This window comes from Ursus arctos, unplaced genomic scaffold, assembly GCF_023065955.2.
Source record: "Ursus arctos isolate Adak ecotype North America unplaced genomic scaffold, UrsArc2.0 scaffold_24, whole genome shotgun sequence".
Taxonomy (NCBI): Eukaryota; Metazoa; Chordata; class Mammalia; order Carnivora; family Ursidae; genus Ursus; species Ursus arctos.
Window position 1 is genome coordinate 22295894 of NW_026622919.1, and position 21348 is coordinate 22317241.

Genomic DNA, 21348 nt, shown 5'->3' on the forward strand with positions numbered 1-21348 from the left:
ACACCCAACCCATCAGAATGTCACAGCTGTTCTGCTTCCGAAATACCGCCTGTCTCCATCTTTCTGGCTACCTACCACCTTGTCCACACCACCAGCACCTCTTACCTGGACAACTACTCAAACCTTCCCAGCCCCCACCCTCGCCTCCTGCAATCCGCTCTCCACCCAGCAGCTGCGGCCACCATGTTTTTAAAGTAATCTCTGCACGCAACGTGGGGCTCAAACTCATGACCCCGAGACCAGGAGTTGCGCGCTCTACTGACGGAGCCAGACAGGCGCCCCTGCGGCCATCATTTCTTTTTTAAGATTTTATTTATTTATTTGAGAGAGAGTGTGAAAGAACACGAGAAGGGGGAGGGTCAGAGGGAGAAGCGGACTCCCTACTGAGCAGGGCCCGATGCAGGGTTCCATCCCAGGACCCCGAGATCATGACCTGAGCCGAAGCCAGATGCTTAACCTGCGAGCCACCCGCCACCCGGGCGCCCTGCAGCCACCATTTTGTAATGTAAATGAGATCCTGTCTCTCCCCTGCTTAGCACCCTCTTCGTGGGTTCCTGCCGCCAGTGGAATCAAATCTAAGAACTTCTGTGATGTGTCCCTCCGTCTCCAAACTCAACTTCTCCACCGACTTCTTTCTCACTGTGTCAAGACACAGGGGCCTTCTCTAGCGAACAAGCCAGCCCTTTCCTTTCTTGTGGCCTTTGCTCCAGCTGTTACTTCTGCCAAGAGTCCCTTCTCTCCCTTCTCCATGTGGCCTCCCTCTTGCCCTTTAGGTCTGAGCTCAAATGTCACGAGTATCACCTCCTCAGCGAGGCCTTCTCTGACCCTTTTTTCTAAAGGCAGCTCCTGCTATCTCCGCGTTTCAAGGCACTCACATCACCCAGTTCCTTTTCCCTGAGTGCTTACTGCAGCCTCGTGATGCTGCTGCTTGTGGATCTTTCCAGTAACTGGGAAGCTCCTGGGGCAGGGAGCCTGTCTCTCTTCTCATGTCCCCACCCAAGAGCCTAGAGCGTCTCCGGGCGCAGCGTAAGTGCCATCAATAGTCACTGAATCAATGAATTAATCATCCTGGGAGCACACTGACGGCAGGGGCTCCATCTCCCCCATCAGACCGAGGCTCCCTTCCTTGGGCTGGTAGCCTGCCTACCACTCCTCACCCACCACGGGCCTCTGCCCTCCGCACAAACCAGGTGAGGAAGCTCCACGGCCGGCAGGTCACACAGCCACGTGTGGCCATGAGCCCTGCCCGCCCCGGCCCTGGCCCTGGCCCTGAAGGACCCAGACAGGATCATCAGAGCAGGAGACGGCCTGGCCCTCCAGGGGATTTTTTTTTTATATCAGAGTGAGGTGGTGGCAAGGTGCCCCTTTGAGACCGAACCAGCTAGGTGACCTTGGACGAGCCAAGGCCCCTCCCTTGGCATCAGTGTTCCCTACTGGTAAAATGAAAAGTGTACCAGCTGGTCTCCAAGGTTATATCCGGCTCACGTGTGAGGTCTGTGACTGCAGGGACCTGTCACACCCGCCCCCCTCTGCCCGACAGCAAATGGCCTCCGGACGAGGCTGGGGGCTGGGTGGGGGCTACCCAGGAGAGGCTAGACTAGCTGGAGCAGACAACATCTGGCTGGCAACCAGTTCCCTGGACAGACGAAGGGCCTGAAGCTGACTTGAGGACCCCTCTTCTAACTCCCAGGCCACAGCACCGAGGGGACAAATGAAATCAGGTCCTGGCCGAGCCCGGAGCGAAGGCCCTGTCCTCCAGAACTGGCCAGGGAGCAGGAAGGGGCCAGCTCCCCTCCCTGCCCAGGAGACGCTGTGGTGGGGCAGCCGGGGGCCATCCAGAGCTGGGGGCCAGGCTACCTGGCAGGCAGGAGTCAGCCTTCTCCCCAGGCCCTCTGAGGGGCTCCAACTTTGGGCTGGAAGGGTTTGTCCGCACTGGCTCCCCTTCCTCAGCTCACACAGCTGGCCCCTGCTGCCCCTCCTAGGCAACCCCTCCTGCCATCTTGCTGGCTTTCCTCTTTGGCCTGCGTTCCCCATGTCCTCTCAAGATACAGCCAGTCTCTTGCCTTCTCCCTCGGTGCTCCCCAACCTGTGGTGGCACGTGCCCGTGCATACCCTGATGGACTCCCTCCAAAGTGCCACGACCTTGGAGCCTCTGTCCCCAGGACACCTCCATGTCCCAGGGCCCTTGGACTCCACAAGTCGCCAAAGGAACCCTTGGTGTCCTCTCACCAAACCTGCCCCTCAGTGCCCTGTGGCTCAGGGGAAGGCCCCATCACCCCCACAGCCATCATCTGCCTCCTCCATCGTCTCTCACCTCCCAGCCATCAGCAAACCCAGGCACGGCCTCCCTCAATCTCTCCAAATTGTGCCTTCCCCTCGGCCCCATGCCAGGAGCTGGGTCAGGGCCCCCACCCTCGCTCACCTGGACAACAGCGATGGCGTTGTCTTCTCCTGTCACAGACGTGACCCTTGCCTCCTAGGCTTACACACCTCCCACCCCCATCGGAACCCCTGCAAAGGCTTGCTGTGGGGGATGAGGCCCTGCAAGCAGGCGCCAGACTCCCCGCCTCGGCTTCCCCCTCTCGGCCTGGCCCTCAGCCACCCAGTACGCCCTCCATTCCCCCAGACCATCCAGGAGGGTGTCTCCGCTGTCAGAGCACTCCCCTCCCTCCCTGCTTTGTGGATTCTCACACACCCTTCATGTCACAGCCTCCTGGACACCTTCCTGAACCCTGCTGAGGTTGGGGTCACCTACCACACACCGCTCCGCTCCCCTCCTCCCCCATAACAGTCACACACTGGCAACTACTATGCACCACGTGCTTTCTCAGCTCGCCCTGAGGCCCAGCAGGGCAGGACTGGCCTGGCTGCCTCTCCATGAAATACCCAGAACTTCGACCACGAGTCGGGAGCACGGCAGGCACTCGGTCATTACCACGGACTGGACGAGGGCACGGCTGAACGCCTGCCCCGCCTGGCCTCCCCAGCTCACTTCACCTCACAGCAGCCCAGGGTGCAGGATAACCCTGTCCCCATCGTACAGATCGGAAAAGTGAGGCACAGGGGTGAAGGGGGCTGCCCAAAGCCTTATGCTGGCCATGAGGGGCCGGGCAGGAACTCCAAGTCTGTCTGACTTCAAAGCTTATGTTCTCTCCCCAGGTACAAGACCCCTAGAAGGCAGGGTGGAAAATTCGAATCACAGCAGGAGAAGAGCTCCCTGGGCCAGGCCCCGGGTACACTTTAGCTCAGGTCAACTCGTTTAATCCTCGGCAACAGGTGTATGTGCCAGGGGTTGTCGTTAGCTCTATTTACAGACGAGGAAACTGAGTCATAGACAGCTGAGTCGCCCCAGCTCCCCCCAGCAAGGCCTGATGCAGTCAAGGGCCAAGCCCAGCTTTATGCTAACCAGTCTGCTCAGCTCTGCTGCGTCTCCTCCTTCCTCCTCAGCCGCAGCACGGCCTGGAAAGCCCTTCACACTCCGTGGACCCAGGGGCCCCGCCCTCTCACGCTGGGATCCTGTTTGTCCCCCGGCCACCCTCGGGCCCAGCCATTTTCATTGCTCACCTGGATCACTGTGGTGGCTCTTAATGGGTCTTCTTGCCTCGGGTCGGCCCCTCTCTAATTCATTCCCCAGGAAGCCAAATGATAAGAGGCCCCGGTGCTTTCAGGGGCCCTTGGGATAGAGACTCAAATCTCTCCTCGTCCTGCAAGACCCTGCCTTCTTTTGGGGTCTCAGCTCCTCTAAAAGAATCACTCTGGCCTTGCTCCCTTATTTTCCGTGAGCCCCCGTGTCCTTCTTTGGGGTGATGTGCCAACCAAGCATCACTGTGGGGTGGTTCTGTCTGAATTTCAGGCACACTGACCAGACCCATCGCACAGCAGAGCCCATCTCTCTGGTTCACCTCTTTTTCATGAGTTCTTTGGGTCCCCCAGGAAGTTCTTCCTGACATCTAACCTCCACCCCTCGTGCTACAGCCTCTGCTGGGCCTCTCAGGCTCCAGAGGCTGTGGGTGGGTGCAGAAGCCGGAAAGTTCTGCCGGAGACGGCTTCCATCCACTTCCACCTCATCCCGGCAAGCACCTTACCTTCCCCTTCTTGGTGAGGACCTGCTTATAATACAACCAGCCTTCTCTCCTGATATCGCTGAAGGTTGCGTCTGAGAGGTCAGAGGTCGAGTGGCGCTTAGAGGGAGCTTCGGCATCTTCGGATGTGCCCCAGCTATCCAAGGACTGCAGCGAGACGACGGAGGGCAACTTAGGGGGGCTCCCACGGTACCAGCATGCCAGGAGCCCCATGGGCCTCCCGCAGCCACACGGGCCCGGGGTATGCCTGGGCAACGCTCTGCTGTGCTGTGCGGCCTCACGGGCCCCTCCTGCCCTCTCGGAACCTCTGCGCTGAGGCCATGGGACCCATGGGCTGAGGAAGCCAGAAAGGAGGAAAGGCCGTGGCCTGCCGACCACATGCCTCACCACGCTAGAAAAGCCAGTCTGGAACCTCCCGTCATTTTATAGACTTGAAGAAACTAAGGAAACAGAGGAAGTGATTGTGTCGACGTGGAGTTAAATAAACAGAGGAAGTAGGCACATCAACAGAGGCTGAGTTAGGGGAACAGGTAGTCATGCCCACAAGGAGTTAAACAGAGGAAGTGATAGTGTCAACACGACTCCAGCAACAGAAGTGACAGGTCAAGGGAGAGTTAAGTAAGCAGAGGAAGTGATAAGGAGTAAGCCAGGTGACGATGTCCTCAAGGTGTCAAATGAACCAAAGATACCGAGGGTTTGAAATCAAATGGCTTTTCCAGGCTGTCCCTAATCACAAAGAGTGAGGGCCATTTCAGAACTGACCCCAGGTGGTCCCCAGGGGAGGAGCCTGGGAACCCCAGCCTGTCCATCACTCTCAATCCTGGGTCACCCTCCTTTCCCGTGTCCCCTGCGCCCTGAAGACGCCACGCAGATCCTGCCCGATGGCGCCCAGGGCGGGCAGTTTCAGGTACCCACGGGGAGCAAGCAAGCTGAACGAGCTCCCTGTCCTCGCAGAGCGTACATGCTAGTGGGGACGCAGGCAAGGAAAGAGGCAGACGCGTCAACTGTATCACGCGAGGAGGGCGGAGGAGAAAAACCGAGGTGCCGCAGGGAGGCATAAAATGTCAGGGATAAAGGCTAAAAATCTCAGAGAAGTTCAAAAAACCTGAAGAAAGTAACCAAATGAGTCATGTGGCCGCGGAGGGGTGTGTGGAAAGGGCATTCGAGACGGGGGCACGGCAAGGGCCCCGGCCTTGGGTGCGAGGGTGCAGGTGTCTCTAAGTGATGCCGGAGCCCACACGGCTGACGCCAGGGCGATCGGGCCCAGAGCGGGGGAGGGGAGACAGGAGCAGGAGTAGACCATCTCTGGCCCCTGGGCTCCACAGCTGAGGCACCGGGCACTCCCTGACCCCCGACACTCTCGCCCCCACACACACTCGCCACTCACCCCATCAGTGAAGAAGCTTCGCAGCATCCGCAGGCTGGGAACTCGGTTTGGCAGGCGCCTGGGGAGTGAGAACGGAGTGTGAGGGCTGTGGGAAGCACAGCTAGGACTTCCCCCCGAATCCCAAGGCTCAGGAGCCTTCCAGGGAGGGAACTCATTGCCCTGGTGTGTAGAGGACCACGAGGCCGAGAGCCCAGTGGGGTGGCCGTGATGGCCGCAGCCCATCCTCACCTCAGAGCCCTGCCCTCTTCCCGGAAGGTGTTGAGCCCATCGTCACAGGACTTGGAGCGCTCTGTGGTGATGGCCAGCAGGTAGGAGGAGCGGCGGCCGGCCTTGATGCTGCCTGCAAAGCCGCCCACATTGGGCCACAGGGTCAGCAGGGCGGCAGGGTGGGGGGTTTCCCGGAGCCCTCCCATCTGGGCCGGGCCCGGAGGTGACTCTACCCATGGGGTCCCAGGAGTAGCAGAAGCCAGCAGGAAAAGGCCAGACATCAGGCAGCAGGCCCAGCAGAGACCCCCGAGGACTAGGCAGCAAGGGGGAGGACAGGGCTGGGGTTCAGGGAGCACTCACTGCAGTCCTGGGAGTAATGGCGGCCGAGGGCAAAGGTGAAGGTTGGGGAGGATGGGCTGGTGCCCAGGACGGGGGCTGAATTCATGGCGCTGGAGACCACAGCAGAGGCAGGGACATGCTTGGCTTGGAGGTCAATGCTGGGGCTGGTGGGTTCATCTGCAAGCAGAGGGAACGGTGGATAAAGGTGGCCAAAAGCTAAACCTGCCCGCCCCTACTCCCAGCCTCACCTCCAGGCCCAGACCACATCCCCAAGGTCAAGTCCCCCAAGGCCCTGCTGGCAATAGGTCCATGGCCAAGGGACCCCCTACCCCTCCAGACTGTGAGCATGGAGGCTCAGCTCCTGCCTTCCCCTTCACACCGAGGTGACCCAGGCATGAGATCGAGCCACCCTCCCTAGACTGGGCTCCTGGACTAGGAGTCTGTCTCCCAAGGGTAAAGACTGTCTTCTCCACCAGATGGGGGCTTGTGGGCAGGTGCTATGCTTCTCCCTCAGACTGGGAGTAGTTTGAAAATAAAGGCTTCACCTCTCCCCCCAGCCCAGGAACTTAATAAGGCTGTGTCTGCCTCCTCAGGCCGAAGGTCAGCCAGGGGAGGTCAGGGCTGGGTCTCCTCTCCTGGTCAGGTCTCTTCTCCCTCACTCCCACGACTGCACCTTGGGTGAGCTCGCCAAACTCAGCTCTAGGTACCGTCTCTCGGCTCTTGGCTCCCGGTCTCATGATCTCACATCTGGTCTTTCTCTCAAGCCCCCAGACCCAGCCCATCATGCATCCTCATGGATACAGTTAGCAAACCCTAAACCTCGTCCTGCTCCACTCTCATTGCCAATATGGAGGTGAGGCACAACCCTCAGCTAGGCCAGGAACCTGGGAATCACCTGGCCTCTCCTTTATTCCACATCTGTTCCCCAGACAGCAAACCTTCAGTGTCCCCTCTGCTCTCAGGATAAAGTCCAAATTCCCCAGAGACTGACAGCCCCTCTGGACCCATTCTGATGACCTGGAAGGGCACCCTGCCTCTCTCACTTCGGGGTCTTGGCATATTCTATTCCCTCCCTGAACATTCTCCCCCTGACTAACTCCTTCTCATCCTTCAAGTCTTAGCCCTAATCTCCTTTCTCCAAGATTCTCTCCTTGGCTACCACACCCCAACCTAGGCCATGTCAGCCTTCTCTGTCTCCTCGAGCTCCCTGTACTCCCATCACATACACACACCCTGTGGGGTTGTTCTTTTTCGATTATCTGTCCCTGCCGCTGGACCACCCGCTCCAGGAGAGCACGGAGCCTCACACAGGGCCTGGCACAAATATTTGTTGGATGAATGGATGGATGGAGGGTGGGTGGAAGGAATGAAGAGTGAAAGGAACAAAGGAAGATAGGAAAAAAAGATGGAGGGATAGAAGGGAGAAATGAATGAACAAAGGGAAGAAGGAGAAAGAAAGGGAGGAGGAAAGAAGAAAAATGATGAGTGGGTGGGTGGGTGGGCGGACGAAAGGAAGGAGGGAGGGAGAGAAGGAAGGAAAGACAGAGCTGAAGAGAAAGAGGGGAAGAAGGAAGAATGGGACGGAGAAAAGATGGCTGGAGGAGAAATGAACAGAAGAAAGGATGACAGAAGGATGCAAGAGGGCACAGGATGGATGGATGGATGGAAGGACGGACGGACAGACAGAGAAACAGGCTGATCCCATCAGCACTCAACCCAGAGTTTTGCCCATGGTGACAGGTGGGTGGGGTACAACAGGGCACAGAGGACCAAGTCTCCCAAGACAGCCACCTGGACCGTCACTCACCAATGAAGGGAATGGAAGCCAGGGAGTCTTCAGTAGTGGCCAAAGGGGCCACCTTCCTGCCCAGGCGTTCTACTCGCCCGCTGGTCTCTGGCTCTGGGGACTCTTCACCAAACCCAAGGTTCATCTGTCTTGCGGGGGGCAGCTGGACCTTGCGGCCGGTGGGCGGTTTCTGCCTCAGGACCACCTCGTCGCGACGATCCTCGGCGGGAGGCTCCAGAGCACGGGTGCTGGGTTCTGAGCGGACAACCCTGGGTGGTTCGGAGGCCTCCGGTGGGAACGATGCCGGGGACTGAGCCAAGCTGAAGGTGGGCAGCCCCCCAAAGGGTGAGTCCCGGAAGGAGAGTGCGTGCAGGAGGCCAGTCCGGCGCTGGAATGATGGACTGTAGCTCCGGTATCCAATGTACCCGATGTCGTCCAGGCCTTGGAGACCAGGTGGGGGTGGGGCCTGGGGTGCGGGAAGGTCCCTGGAGTTGCAGGCAGGGGTGCGGGCAGACGGACGCTGGGAAGCCCAGCCACAGCGCTCAAAACGGGGTGACACCAGTGCTCCTGGCCCCAGGGCCTCGGCGGAGCGGGTGGCCCGGCTCAGGTAGTCGTCGGAGCGAGCTCGGTGCCAGCCTTCCTGACCCAGCTGGCTCAAGGCACCCTGGGAGGTGGAGCAGGGCCATGGGCGGTGGGCAGTCACGTCCTCCAACCGGTCCTGGGAGGCACTGCGGGCCCGGGGGGGCATGGCAGGGCACCGTCTCTCCCCCGCCCTGCGGGGTACCTGGTTTGACAGCCAGTGTGACAAGGCCTGCTGGCACTCCAGTCTGCTGGGAGGCACCCGGCCGCCAGACTCGGGGAAGGCACGGGGCGTCCGGGGCTCCGAGGGGAGGCGGGGGAAGGCACCGGGGCTGGGGCGGGGCTGGCTCATCCCCAGGGAAGAGTTGTCCGGATGGGTACGGGCAGCGGAAGGGACACGGGGCCCCGGGTCACTCCAGGCGGCAGGACTCCGGGGGTCACTGGGCAGTGCTGAGAGGGGCTCAGGCACCATAGTGGCCCAGGTGGAGACCCGGGCTGGCGGGGCGTAAGTCTTGCGAGGGTAGCAGATTGGGGGCGGCTCTGGGATGCTCCGGGCCTCTCCAGAATAGGGCTCGTTCCCCTTCAGGTAGGCGTCCTGGGAGTAGGCCTGGCCGGGGACACAGAGACAAGTGAGCAGGGCGGGACGAGTCCCACAAGGCAGAGCTAAGCAGCCCTGGGAGATCAAGACCCCAGAGAAGCGGACGGAGGGAAAGGATGAAGCAGAGGGAGCCCTGAGTGGGTGGGAGAGGGAGGGCATGCTCCAAAGAGAGTCGGGGGGAAGGGAGGGAGAGAACAAAGAAATTAGAGGCCTTTGAGAGTCTCACACACACACACACTCATACACACACACACTCTGTCTCTCTCACTGGAGACATAGCCGGGATTTCTCTAAGACTTATGACAAGGACAGCCTTTAGCCACAAACATTCCAACATCTGTTTTCTGGGGTCCTCCCCCCATGCTGGCTTCAGGCGCCTCCCTGCTCCCTTACATCCAACGGTGCCCACAGCCCCTCTGGCAGAGCCGGGAAACCCCACCAGAGACCAGTCAAGGTGGTCGGACACAGAGAGGGAAGCCGACTAAGGGGTGTGTCCACGGCAGGATGGGCTGGGGGTGGGCGGGGGCTGGGAAAGCCCAGCTGTCCCTCCATCCCCTGGACCCTGGACGGGGAGCTGGGGCCTGGCTCCTGGGCCGCCAGAGTGAGGAGAAACTTGCCTACCTCTTGCTCCCTCTGGGCCAGGCTTGGGGGAGGGGCCACCTTCTGCCACCCCAGGACTGGAATCTGGCACTGGGAGCCCAGGCTGACACTGCACTGCCGAGGAGTGACAGGGCCGGTGCCCAGGCCCAGCCAAAAAAGGAGGCAGCCCCCAGGGACAGCGGCCTTGTGGCCCTGGCCTAGCCTGGCCCTTGATAGGGGCGGAGTGGGGGTGGGGGGGAGCTATCGCAGGGCCAAGTAGCAAAGGCTGGGAGGGTGAAACACACAGACATGCTCACGCATGGGGGGGGGCGCGCACGCGTGCGTGTGCCACACCACAAGGAGATACCGGAAAACACACACCCAAAGACACACACAGAGCGAAACACAATGAGACACAGACACACACAAGTAACTGTCCCTCCAGTCCCAGGCACACACATCATGTGATGAGGACAAGCTAGACCACACCCCCCCACACACTCAGCCCCCTTTGGACCCACACACCCCGCCGGGGACACTCACATACCTCTCCCTCCTGCCATCCTGCCGGCTCCCCAGGCTCCCCGCATCAGGGCGGTGGTGGCAGCATCTCAGCCAGCCTCCGCCCCCCCCCCCTCCGGGCTAAGCCCCACTGACCCCTGTGCCAGCCCAGCCTCCGTTCCCCCCCCCACCCCCAGTCTGCCCTCCCTGTGGCTGCCCTTGGCCCCCACCGGCTCTCTCTCTCTCTCTCTCTCTCTCTCTCTCTCTCTCTCTCTCTCTCTCTCGGCTGGCGGGAGGAGGAGGAGGGAGGGGAAGATGGGTGTGGAGGGGCCTCGCCGCGTCGGCGGTGGCGTCAGCAGCTGCCGCGGCCCCATTGGCCTCCAGCCTTGGCTCCCAACCACAGGAATGCCTGGGCCCCACCCTCTGGCTGGCCCGGAATGGGGGGGCGGCGGAGGGCCCCAGATGCTGACATCTGGGACTGCCTGCCCACCCGAACCTCGAACCTCCGGTAACAGAGCTCAAGGCTGCTGCTCTCCGCACCCCTGCCGTTCTCCTCCCGCTGGCCGGAGAGATCCCAGAGATCCCACCCCGGCACTCCCTCCTTGCTGGCCTCGCCTCAGCCCGGGGGGAAGCGTACCCGCAGGGCCTTTGAGACTTGTGGGGAGCCATCCACCTCTCTGGACCTCCAGCCTTACCTCCCCCTCCCCAGGAAGGACAAGGGGACAATCCAGGTCAGAGGGTGGAGGTTCCCAGAGGGGCATGGTGCCAAGCATGGTACTGTGATTACAGTGATTATGCGAGCACATCCAGGGCAAAAGCCAGCCCGTCGGCTCCCAGGACCTCCTGGGTTTGGCCCTCAGCCTTCCCCCAGGGGGCAGTGACCTTGGGGACAAGCAAGCTGGCATCTGGCTGAGACCCATGAGATCAGGAAACTGGACACTGGGCAGAGAGGACTGCTCTGGGCTCTGGGCCAGGACTGGGGTCGGGGTGCACAGACAGACGGCCTATGTATGTGTGTGTAAGCGTGTGTGAGTGCATGTGCGCAGTGTGTGGGGCGGACAGGGACACGCGTGAGTGCAGGGTACCCTGCATGCAGTCTGGGCACCTGCTCTGTGTGCGGCGGCCCAGGGCCAGGTGCTGGGTGTGCCGCCATGCCCGCGGAGGGGCGAGGGGCACTTGGCCTGTGCATTCCAAGTGTAAGCTTTGGTGGCGGGGCTGGTGTGCCAGGCCGGAGCATGCCGTGATGTCTGTGGGCACACGCGCTGTGAGCTGGGCGGAGGGTAGGTGCTGTGGGGTTCCGTTGTGTGGCTGTGTACCTAGTGTGTTCTGCTTTGGGTATCAAGTGGTACGTGGGGTGTTGTGTGAACAGCAGCACTCGAAGGTGGGGTGGAGTGGGGTGGTACGTGTATGTGTGTGTGGACACATCTACAGGAGACACACTCACCCCGGGGCCAGGCAGGGAGGGGGTGTGGACAACAGGCTCACGGGAGCCGACAAGAACGTGCCAGTCTGGCAGGGCCCGCTGGGCCGCCCTCCTTCCAGATACCCTGGCAGGAATCCTGCCTGCCAAGGCCAGCGCCTGCCCCTCCCCCAGCACAGAGAGCAGCACTGAATGAAGCAACAGCCCGCCCCAGCCCAGGGATGGGCCTGGCAGCCCCGATTGGACATGGCTGGGCTGGTGCTGCCCCCTGCCCCCGACACTCTTCTTTGCCTCCCAAAGCATCTAACGCAGAAGGGAGGCCCAAAGAGAAGGGATGTATCCTGCCCCCAGGCCCCAGGGGCCCTCCGCCGCAGACAGTAGGGCAGGACTCACCAGCTGGAGGATGTCTTCGTCCTTGGGCATGATGGAGAGTTCCAGAGTATCATCGCTACAGAGACAGGGCAGGGGGTCAGGCCAGGCTGAGGCAACAGGGTCTGGGAGAACAGGGATCCTGGTCGCCAGGGCACCCCCCCAGGGTCAAGGGTGTGGGGTGCAGGGACTCGGTGAGTGGGCTGGGAGCTATGACAGGAGAAGGAAGGCAGGGGGCGCTCACCTATCCTGGATCAGAGTTATGACCTGGGAGTAGGTCTTCCCAACGACGCTCTCCCCATTCACCTTCACCAGCCGGTCTCCTGGAGAAAAGGGGCAGGGTCGCAACGTGAGCAGGCCGAGGGGTGGCAGAGGTTCCTCCTAAGAACCCCTATCCCGGGTGTGGATGACAGCGCCAGGATCTGGGAATCCCATCCCAACGAGAGGGTAGGGAGAAGAGACCCAGAGAAGTACAAGGAGCTGCACACCGGGGACACCTCACCTGTGCGCAGGCCCGCTCTGTGGGCGGGGCCGTCATCCTTCACGTTCTTGACGAAGATGGTATCCATGGGCTCCAGGCGGTGGTGCCGGGGGGAGGGTCCTGGTGGGCATCGGCCAGGTTAGCTGGGGGTGGCTGCTGAAGGTCACACCCATGCACAGCTACACACACAGGGGACACACACTCAGAGAAGGATCACACTCACACGGACACAAACATGGACCCGCTCACGGAGACGCGGATGCACGGGGAGACAAGAGGACACACCCCTGGGAGAACAAAAACCCATGCGGAAGAAAACCTACACAAACACACAGGGTCACTCAAATGCCTCTCGCCTCCCAGCACTGTGCCAGAGAGCGGACTAATAAGGACGGACGGACGGAAGTGGGCCTTGCCCTGCTGGAGCTCCCAGGCCAGCGGGGCAGAACGTCTGCACCCGCAGACCTGGGGAGAGTCGCAGAAAGGCCCTGCAGCTCATAGACACTCAATGCTCGCACCTCCCCCCACCCTTTCCCCAGGGTCGGGGTGTGGGGTGGGGGGCTCTAAGCAGAGGCCTCCAGATCCTGAGATGGGCGCTCACTGCCTCGTGATATCACATTACACCTCAGCAATTATCCTCTGCAGCGAGCTGTCTCCATCAGGGGAATGGGCCTGTTCTAGGTCAGCTGGCTCTTGCCCTCACCCCCATAAGCCTCCGCAAAGGGGGACTCGGGAAGACAGTGTCACCACGGCTGCCCAGCAGAAGCCCCAATGGCAGAGAAAGAAGGCTGCCCGTCTTGAATACCCTGGGTTGCAGAAAGGGGTCCTTTGAGCTAGCAAGGGTGACAGCCAGGGGAGTTAGGCCCACATCTGAAAAGATAAAGACCTCAGGGCTCCCCTAACACCCAAGAGAACCGCAGTGTCTCTATCCCTGAGGACAGCCATTGGTCAGCTGCACCCTACCGCCAGCCCCCAGGCTCTGCACCCCTGTCCGTGCCTCAGTCTAGGCTGGGAGTAACTCCCAGGGGCCAGGGGCCAGGTCTTAGAAAGCCATCTGCTCCCCAGAGCACCCCCCACTCCCAGTGTGGAATGGACAGGCCCAGAGGGAGAGAAATGTGAGAGAAGAAAAGAAGGATCGAGAGAGAGAGAGCGAGCGAGCGCAGATATCCAGAGTGGACATAGAAAAGAGCAAAGACTAGAACAATGGGGGGGAGGGGCAGCAAAATCCAGGGTGACTTGGGGTAGAGGGGGAGAAACAGAAGCTGGAGGATGGGCCCCAGCCTTGGCACCCACCCCTACCACTCCTTACCTCCTCCTCCTCGGCCTCCATTCTCTTCCTCCTGGGGGGGACAGAGAGGTGGGTGTGGGCCCTCCATCTAACCCTCAACAGCCCCACCTGGGTGGGCCCCTCAAGCTCCCCCACCAGCCTCCCTCTTATCTTCCCACAACTAGCCCAGTGCCCAGAGGGGGCTGGAGGGGTGTCAGTGGGGACATCAAGTCCCAGGCAATGTTCCCCAGTTACATGAACCCACTCTCATCACTGATGATCCCACAGCCTTGTATCTCAGCCATCTGAAAGCCCCCAATCCAATGGGGGATGCATGACCCCTTCCCTTGGGGAGCTCAAAGCCCGATGGAGGCGGTTCCAAACACGCTACCCACAGAGAGGATCCCGGCAGACACAGATAAGCAGTCAGGACAAGTGCAAACAGTGGCTATCAGCTCTTAGAGAATGGAAGGGAAGGCCTGATTAGCACCCCTCTGGGGGAGGGGATTTTAAGGCAAGTTTGAGGAGGAAGGGGAGAGGGCACCATGGGGGAGGGGAGGGGCGTATACAGGCGGGCGGCAGAAAGAAATGGGACTGGATCAGCTGAGTTGAGGAAGAAAGAAAGCAACAGCAAGCTGGTGCCAGAAGGCAGACTAAAGCATTCGGGGTTGAAAGGAGAGAAAGAGGGAGCCAGTGAAGGTTCCTGGGTGGGAGAGTGGATGTGAAATAACAGTTAGGGAAGAAGATTCTAGCATCTAGCAGGGCTAAGAAATGGAGTCCCGGAGACCCATTAGGGAGGCCTCTGGGACCTTCCTGATAGTGAGGGGGAGAGTACTGGATTTGGGGGGGAACCAGAAATGAGGGAAAGGAGAAGGTCAGGGAGACAGGACCAGGCAGCAGGACGTGGCACATTAGAGCCGGATGTGATGCTGGGCGTCGTCTGATCTACCACGCTCCACAGGCCATCCATCCCATAGCAGATGACAGGGCGTGACTTGTCCAAGGCCACTCAGGGGCAGTAGCAGAAGCAGGGCTGAAACCCAGGACTCTCTGGCACCCCGGCCGAACACAAAGGCGGCTGGGCACTGCTGGAGAGCAGTCCCTCTGCCTCCCCCCCGCCCCCCCCCCCGCGGGGAGTGTGCGTGCTGCTGATGTGAGCTGACAGCAGAGCGAGCTGGCGGCAGAGGCCAACGGATGCATTCAGATGGCTGAGCTCCCTGAGGGCTCCCAGCCCTGGGCAGGTTCTGGAAATGGGATGGAGTCTGTCCCTGGCCTGCCCTGCCTGGGGTCTTCCAGAGCCCCACATGAACGAGGGCTCTCTGAGACAGGCCTACCACCCAGCCTCAACCACTCAGGCTGCTTCTGTCCCGGTCACCCCTCAGCAGGGTTCCCTGAGAGAAGGCGGCAGGGGCCAGGTAGGAGGGACATTGTGGGGAAAAAGGAAAGGAAGGACTGGAGTTTCCAGGGACCTAGGAGGCTGGGGTCCTTGGGCGTCAAGGGGGGCTGTGCCCCTCCCTCTCACACACCATCACCCTCGGCTTATACTCTTAAACACAACTGCAGCCGATGGGAATCGTTATGCAGGTGCTCCCAGATTCACACACGGATGACGGTGCACAGTGGCGTGCATAAGAGATGCGTATTTACAGATACCCGGATGCACGTGCCCAGATAGACAAGCACGCTTGCACACGGCTGGTATACTGTGCATCCGGCTGCACACACGAGAGCCATGCAAGTCCATAGACACAGGCAGCGAAACCCAAGGCCTTGGTTCTCGGGCACGTGGGACCGAGCTCCCCAAGGGAGAACCGCCAACAGCTGGTCCCAGCCCTGAGGGAAGAGGAGAATGGGGTTCACTGACTCCAAAATAAATCTGTTTCCTTCCCTGCTGGGAGAGAGGTGGGAGGGAGCAGGGCCCTCCTGGGGAGCCCTGGTTCCTGCCTAGGGCCCCCTCACTGTCTCCCTGCACGCCTGCTTCCCCGGCAGGGAGGCCCTCCCCCCTCAGCCCACACTGTAGGTTGGGCACAGCAGCCTTGGTTCCTGGACTCAGACAACCTGACATTTATATTAGGGCTGGAAGGGCCCTCAGGGGTCAAGTAGATAAATGCCCTCACATTAGAGCAGGAGAAATGGAGCCCAGAGAGGAGTGAGACCCCCTCAAGGTCCCCAGTGAGGGAGGAGCTGCTGGGATTAGAACCCAGGGCAGCTGCCTCCCAGCGTGGTGCTCTCCAGAGCGCAGAGCACTCCAGGAGGAGTCCCGAGGTGTGTTAAGACAGATTCCCCAAGAGCTCAGCCCAGGGAGGGGGCAACGAACCCAGCTCAGAAGCAGCCCAAGAGGACAAAGTGTCCCCAGAACTCCATCTCTCCGAGAAAGCTGTTCACTTTCCAGAGGCCAAGAGTCTGGGGGTGGGCTCCCCCCACAAGTTCCTTGCCCCGAACTGGCCACCCTGCCCCTTCTCCTGGGAAGACCAAACCTGGAGCCGTTAGGGAGCTTGTCCACACTCACACAATGCAAATGACCCAGCCAGGGCTGTGCCTGCCTCTCAGCGACCCTCCACCCAGGCCAGAGAAGAAGGGCTGTGGAGGGGGTGGTGCAGAGGAAACTCCCCTCCCCGCTTTAAAGCTCCGTGAGGCCGGGCCAGCGGGGCGGCTGCTGTACCTTCAGGCTGCAGTGCACGGCTGACTCAGGGGGGTACACGATGAAGTGGCGCAGGGTGAAGCCAAAGCCATCCTGGAGACTTTTGCGCAGCAGCAGCGTCCGCGGCCCCTGCCAGGGGAGGGGGCGCCCAGAGGAGCACCCATCTCTCGGGCCCAGTGGCACCTGTGGGAGCACAGGGAGACAGGGTCAAGTGGCCGTGTGGTCCACGATCCCAAGTCGGCACACTGCCTCCCGCAGCCAGGAGGAGGGAGGGACTGGGCAGCGGTGGGGAGCGTGGGCACGCCCCCCCCCCCTGGGTTCCAGGCCCCCTCCCTTGCTCCCGACCTCCTCCTCCTCTCCTCTTTCCTTTCTCTTCCACCCTCATCAGCCCAAAGCTGCTGCTTTCTTTCTTTCCCCTCCATCGCCTCCTGACACCCTTGCCTCCAGGGAAACAAGTCCCCCACAGCCAGCCAGGTGTTCATTCAGGTCCGGTCAGCGAACGTTCACTGAGCACCTACTATGCTCCGGGAACAGGACACACAGCCTTCTTGCCTGGGAAGTGCCTGCTGCGCCATCTCTCTCTCTCTCTCTCTCACACACACACACACACACACACACACACACACACACACACGCAGGCAGACACAGACACGTCCACACGCACTCCTGCAGACAGAACACACCACACACCCAGAGCAGCACACTCTTGTGCAAATGTGCACACGGACAGACACAAAGAGGAGTATACACATGCACACTCAGACAAATGTGCGCACACGGGTCTCACACACGCATGTACATACAGACACAGGCACACGGCATCTGCTGCAGACATACAGACACGCGCGTGCCGACAGACTGGCGCGCGCACACGCGTCCTTTACGAGCCGCAGCGGCAGCAGGTGGGGGACTAGAGCCACGAGGGAGCGGCCTGGACACCAGACAACTGAAGGGACTTCCTGAGGCTCCGGAGCCCAGCCAGAGGCCTGGCTGCTCGCTGGCCCTGAGAGGGGAAGCTGGTGGGGGTGGGAGAGACACTCCGCTGCCCTCTGGCCAACCGGATGGAATACTTGGGATTCCCCAAGATGACAGGGCAGAGGATGTCTGAAGACCAGGGTTTGGGGGCACACAGGTCCATTTCTGGGGCAAGAGGGAGAAGAGCACGGACACCGCCTAAGAGAGGGTTCACTTCAGGTCCCCCGCACAGATGCAGAGAGGGAAAGTGGGTGACAGAAGGGTGTCAGACGGATGTGTGGCCAGGGCTGCGGACGGCAGATTGGAGAAGAGAGTGAAAAGCCAGGATGCCTCCCTCGGGGTTCTCTAACCCCCAACCGCAGGCATCCTAACCTATCCGAGGGCCCTCATCCAACCCGCAGAGGGCAAGAAGCCCCTTCACTCCTGCTCTCGACAGTCCTCAACCCCCCACTCCTCCTTGGTACCAGGCAGGAGTCCGCAGGAGAACGAAGGCAGCTGGGTATAGAGGGAAGAAGCCCACTGGCTCCAGGGTAAGGACCTCCCCGCCCCAGGTAAGTCCCCTTCTCCCCTGCCTAAGAGCTGGAGAAAGTTGCCACTTGGATGAACCGATACTAAGACATTCCTTCCTGTATCCATCCCCCAGCCTGTTCACACTTCTGGTGGAAGTCAGCCCTGTGCCCAGCCCTTTTGCTAGGGATTTCTTTTTTCTTTTCTCCTCCTCCTCCTCCTCCTCCTCCTTCTTTTTTTTTTTTTTTTTTTTTTTTTTTTTAAGATTTTACTTGTTTGAGAGAGAGAAAGAGAGCACGAGCTGGGGGAGGGAGAGGAGAGGGAGAAACACACTCCTTGTTGAGCGGGGAGCCCGATGCGATGCAGGACTGGATCCCAGGACCCTGGGACCATGACCTGCGCCGAAGGCAGACACTCAACCGACTGAGCCACCAGGCACCCTTGCTGGGGAATTTCTGTATAGAGTGGGAGGTAGGACTATCGTCAGACAGGCCTGGGAGAGGGGGTGGACCCTCAAGTCTCAGAAGATGAAAGAAAAACATGACAGCGGCGGTCCCAGCGAACGCTGCCAGGTGGAAGGTGCAGGGGGCCCGAGCGAGGCTCCAGGCCCAGGAGACCATTCTCATCATAGCCATCTGGAAAGCTACCAGGTGACGTTGGGAGTGCTCATTCCCCTGAAGGGTCCGAGCAAAAGCTGGGTGCTCCTCAGTCCAGGAGGCCTTGGCTGAGATTCCAGCACGGGGCAGGAGACCCAGTGATCGCCCCTCGGCTCCTTCCATGGGTAGCTAGAACCCCGCCAGTTCCTCTGAGCCCCACACCCCCATGGGGGATCTGAAGAGTCCAGAGGAGAAAATTCTCTGGGAATTCTGCTGAGGTCTGAAATCCCCTGGATTTCCTATCTCTGCTGACCTGGCAAGGAACTGATCAGGGAGAGAAGAGGGCCTGGGGGACCCTCCCTGCCTGCTCCTACCAGAAGCCCCTGCTCCTCCCCAGTGTGGGCTGCCTCCCCTGCACGCCCGCTGCCTGGGCTCAGAGCTGAGGCTGTTTGCAGGGCCCATTGTTTTGCCAGTGTCCTGGATTAAGGTTTAAGCCACCAGCTGCCCCAGTGACGAGAAGTGGCTGGGACAGGTCCCCGCATGCCCCCCACCCCTCCTCCGGCACACATCCTGCCTGGAGCTGCCAGCTGCCTGGGGGTGCCCCTCTCTGGGGGCCTGGCTATAACCCAGGACAGGGGGGCAGGCCTTCTTCTCTCAGGTCCCCTCTTGGCCCAAGCACCACTGGCACCCCCTCCCTTATCTCTGCCTCTCCCTTTCCTCTTTTCCTTCCTCCCAGTCTCCCTTCCCCCAGCCCTTCCACCCAGCTCCTGAGAATGTCAGTGTGGTAACCCCCCTGCCACAGCTACTACATCCCTGCCTGAAGTGGATACACCACAGTCCCCATCAACAGCTAGATCTGGCGGCTCCCCTGTGGGAAGTTCTTCCTTGGATTAAACCTCAGTCCTTCATGCTATGATGCACATTTCCTCTCCTTCCCTCTGACCCAGGACAACACTGGGTCTGGCTCTCGTCTTGACAGGGAAGGAGGGGATAGACACAGAAACAGAGACGGAGCCAGCAATGGGAACAGAAAGGCGACTAGACTGGGAAGGGGTTCAGCTCATACACATCCCCACTTGTGCCACTCTGGGGGAGGCACAGAGACAAGGGGATGGAGAGGGAGGGGCTGGGGGGGGACACAGGGACATCACTGATTACCGCTCTCCTGGCCCAGATCTATCTCCAAATGTTCTCAGCCTTGTGTCAGGAAAGAGACATCCAGAAATGCCAGCTGATGGTGGGAAGAGGGCAGATGGCCCCAGGGCCACAAGTTAGAACTGGACACGTGGTGGGTTAGCAACACCAGGAACCAGAACCCAGGAGTCCTGCTCCTCCCCCGTAGGAGCAGAAAGAGGTCATTGCAGGGAGCACAGCGTTCATGCCGGGCATGGCGCCCACTGTGACTCACGCCCTACCAGCCTGTTCGATCCCGGACATCAGACACACTGTCCCCACCCCCTATCGCCAGCCCTGTCAGTCTTCACCCTGAGATCACTACCTGCCACCTCAGCCGCCTGTGCCCACTAGCAAACCCTCCTGTGCCCCTGTGCCCACCGCCCCTACCAAGGAGAGGGCCGAGTGGTGCCCTCCACTCCACTTACTACCACCCTGGCCTGCCTCTGACTCGGGTCCCTGCCCGGCAAACTCCTCAGGACTCCGTGCCCCAGCATCTCTCCAAACAACCCCGGTCCCTTCCGTCCACTGCGGATCAGCCAAGAGGCTGGAGCCACAACAGGCCACCACCCAGAGGGGGGGGGGATGTCCACATCCAGCACCCCCGAAAAAGCTCCCAGCCACAACCTGCCACCCTCCCCCGCCTCTCTCCAGCTCCTCACTTACTGCCCACTCAGGGGCATCGGTCCCAGCAGGCAGGGCGCCCTCGGCTCAAAGATCCCAAGGAGTTAGCGGCCGGATCGCACCCGCCCCGACGAGGCCCGACCCCCCGCTCGGCCCCCGCCCCGGCCCGGCAGCCCCGCGGCGCTCACCCTGGCGCGGCGCGGCCCCGGCGCGCGGCGGTCGCTGTGGGCGAGGCAGGGCAGCCAGAGGCAGCGCGGCTCCGGGGCGCTGCAGTCCACGCCGACGGCGCGCTCCCAGCGCCAGCCCCGGGCCCCCGCGCGCTCCACGCGCCACACGGCGCTGCCCACGAGCGCAGCAGCCGGCGGGGGCCCCAGGACCCGGCCGCCGCCCCGGCCCCAGTGCGCCGCGGGCCGGGCTTCCGGAGCGGGGCGCGCTGCGCGGGGGCCCCTCGCCGCTCCACGGCGCCCGGCCGGCGGCGTCCTCGGCCCCCCGGGTGGCAGGCGGGCCCCGGGGGTCCCCGCCCGCCCCCCGGAGCCGCGGGCCCGGGACCCAGGGGCCCCGAGGGGACGGACGGCCCGCGCGGACGGCGGCAGGACGGCTGGAGCAGCTCCGCGCCTCCCGAGCCTCTTGGCTGAAGGCGCCAGAGCCCGGACACGCCGGCGAGTCGCGCAGGGCAGACGCCTCCCCCTCCGGGGCGGCCCCTGTGCGAGGCCGCCCCGATCCCACACACTCATACACACCCACACACGCGCGCGGGAGGCACTATACAGCGCCCCCGCGCAGCCACACGCTGCACACCCCGGGCACGGGCGCACACGTACACACACACCCTCACCCTCCCACTCGCGACGAAAACTCACAGCGTGGCCAGGCCCACACACGTTGTCCTCTGCGGTACACACGCGCATCCAGCTTCACGTGCCCGAGAAACACGTTCACTCACACGGATGCACACATGTAAACACACACCGTGCCCACCCTGTACAGACCCACACCACACACACACACACACACACACATCTATACACCCGGTCCTCTCCCATCCACACATACACACTCACACTCACACTCACTCTCCCTCCGTCCACAGACCCACATAAACACACTGTTCGCCTCACATATACATTGTGTGTGGACACCTTCCCATGCATATATGGTCCACACACCCCACGGAGACACATTTGCAAGCATACCCACCCTGTCCCTAAAAGCACACCAGACCCCCCTATGCACCCTC

At 61.2% G+C, this 21348-nt stretch overlaps 1 protein-coding gene across 1 annotated transcript in view; it reads right to left on the reverse strand.

Annotated features, from left to right (window-relative positions):
- Nucleotides 1-21348, reverse strand: part of ARHGAP23 (Rho GTPase activating protein 23) — a 68270-nt gene that overhangs the window by 26240 nt on the left and 20682 nt on the right. Inside the window, 10 exon segments of the mRNA XM_048212372.2 lie at nt 4086-4229; nt 5470-5527; nt 5698-5809; nt 6037-6192; nt 7823-8987; nt 11872-11926; nt 12092-12170; nt 12350-12448; nt 13638-13668; nt 16258-16419. Coding sequence (XP_048068329.1) covers nt 4086-4229; nt 5470-5527; nt 5698-5809; nt 6037-6192; nt 7823-8987; nt 11872-11926; nt 12092-12170; nt 12350-12448; nt 13638-13668; nt 16258-16419 — 2061 coding nt within the window.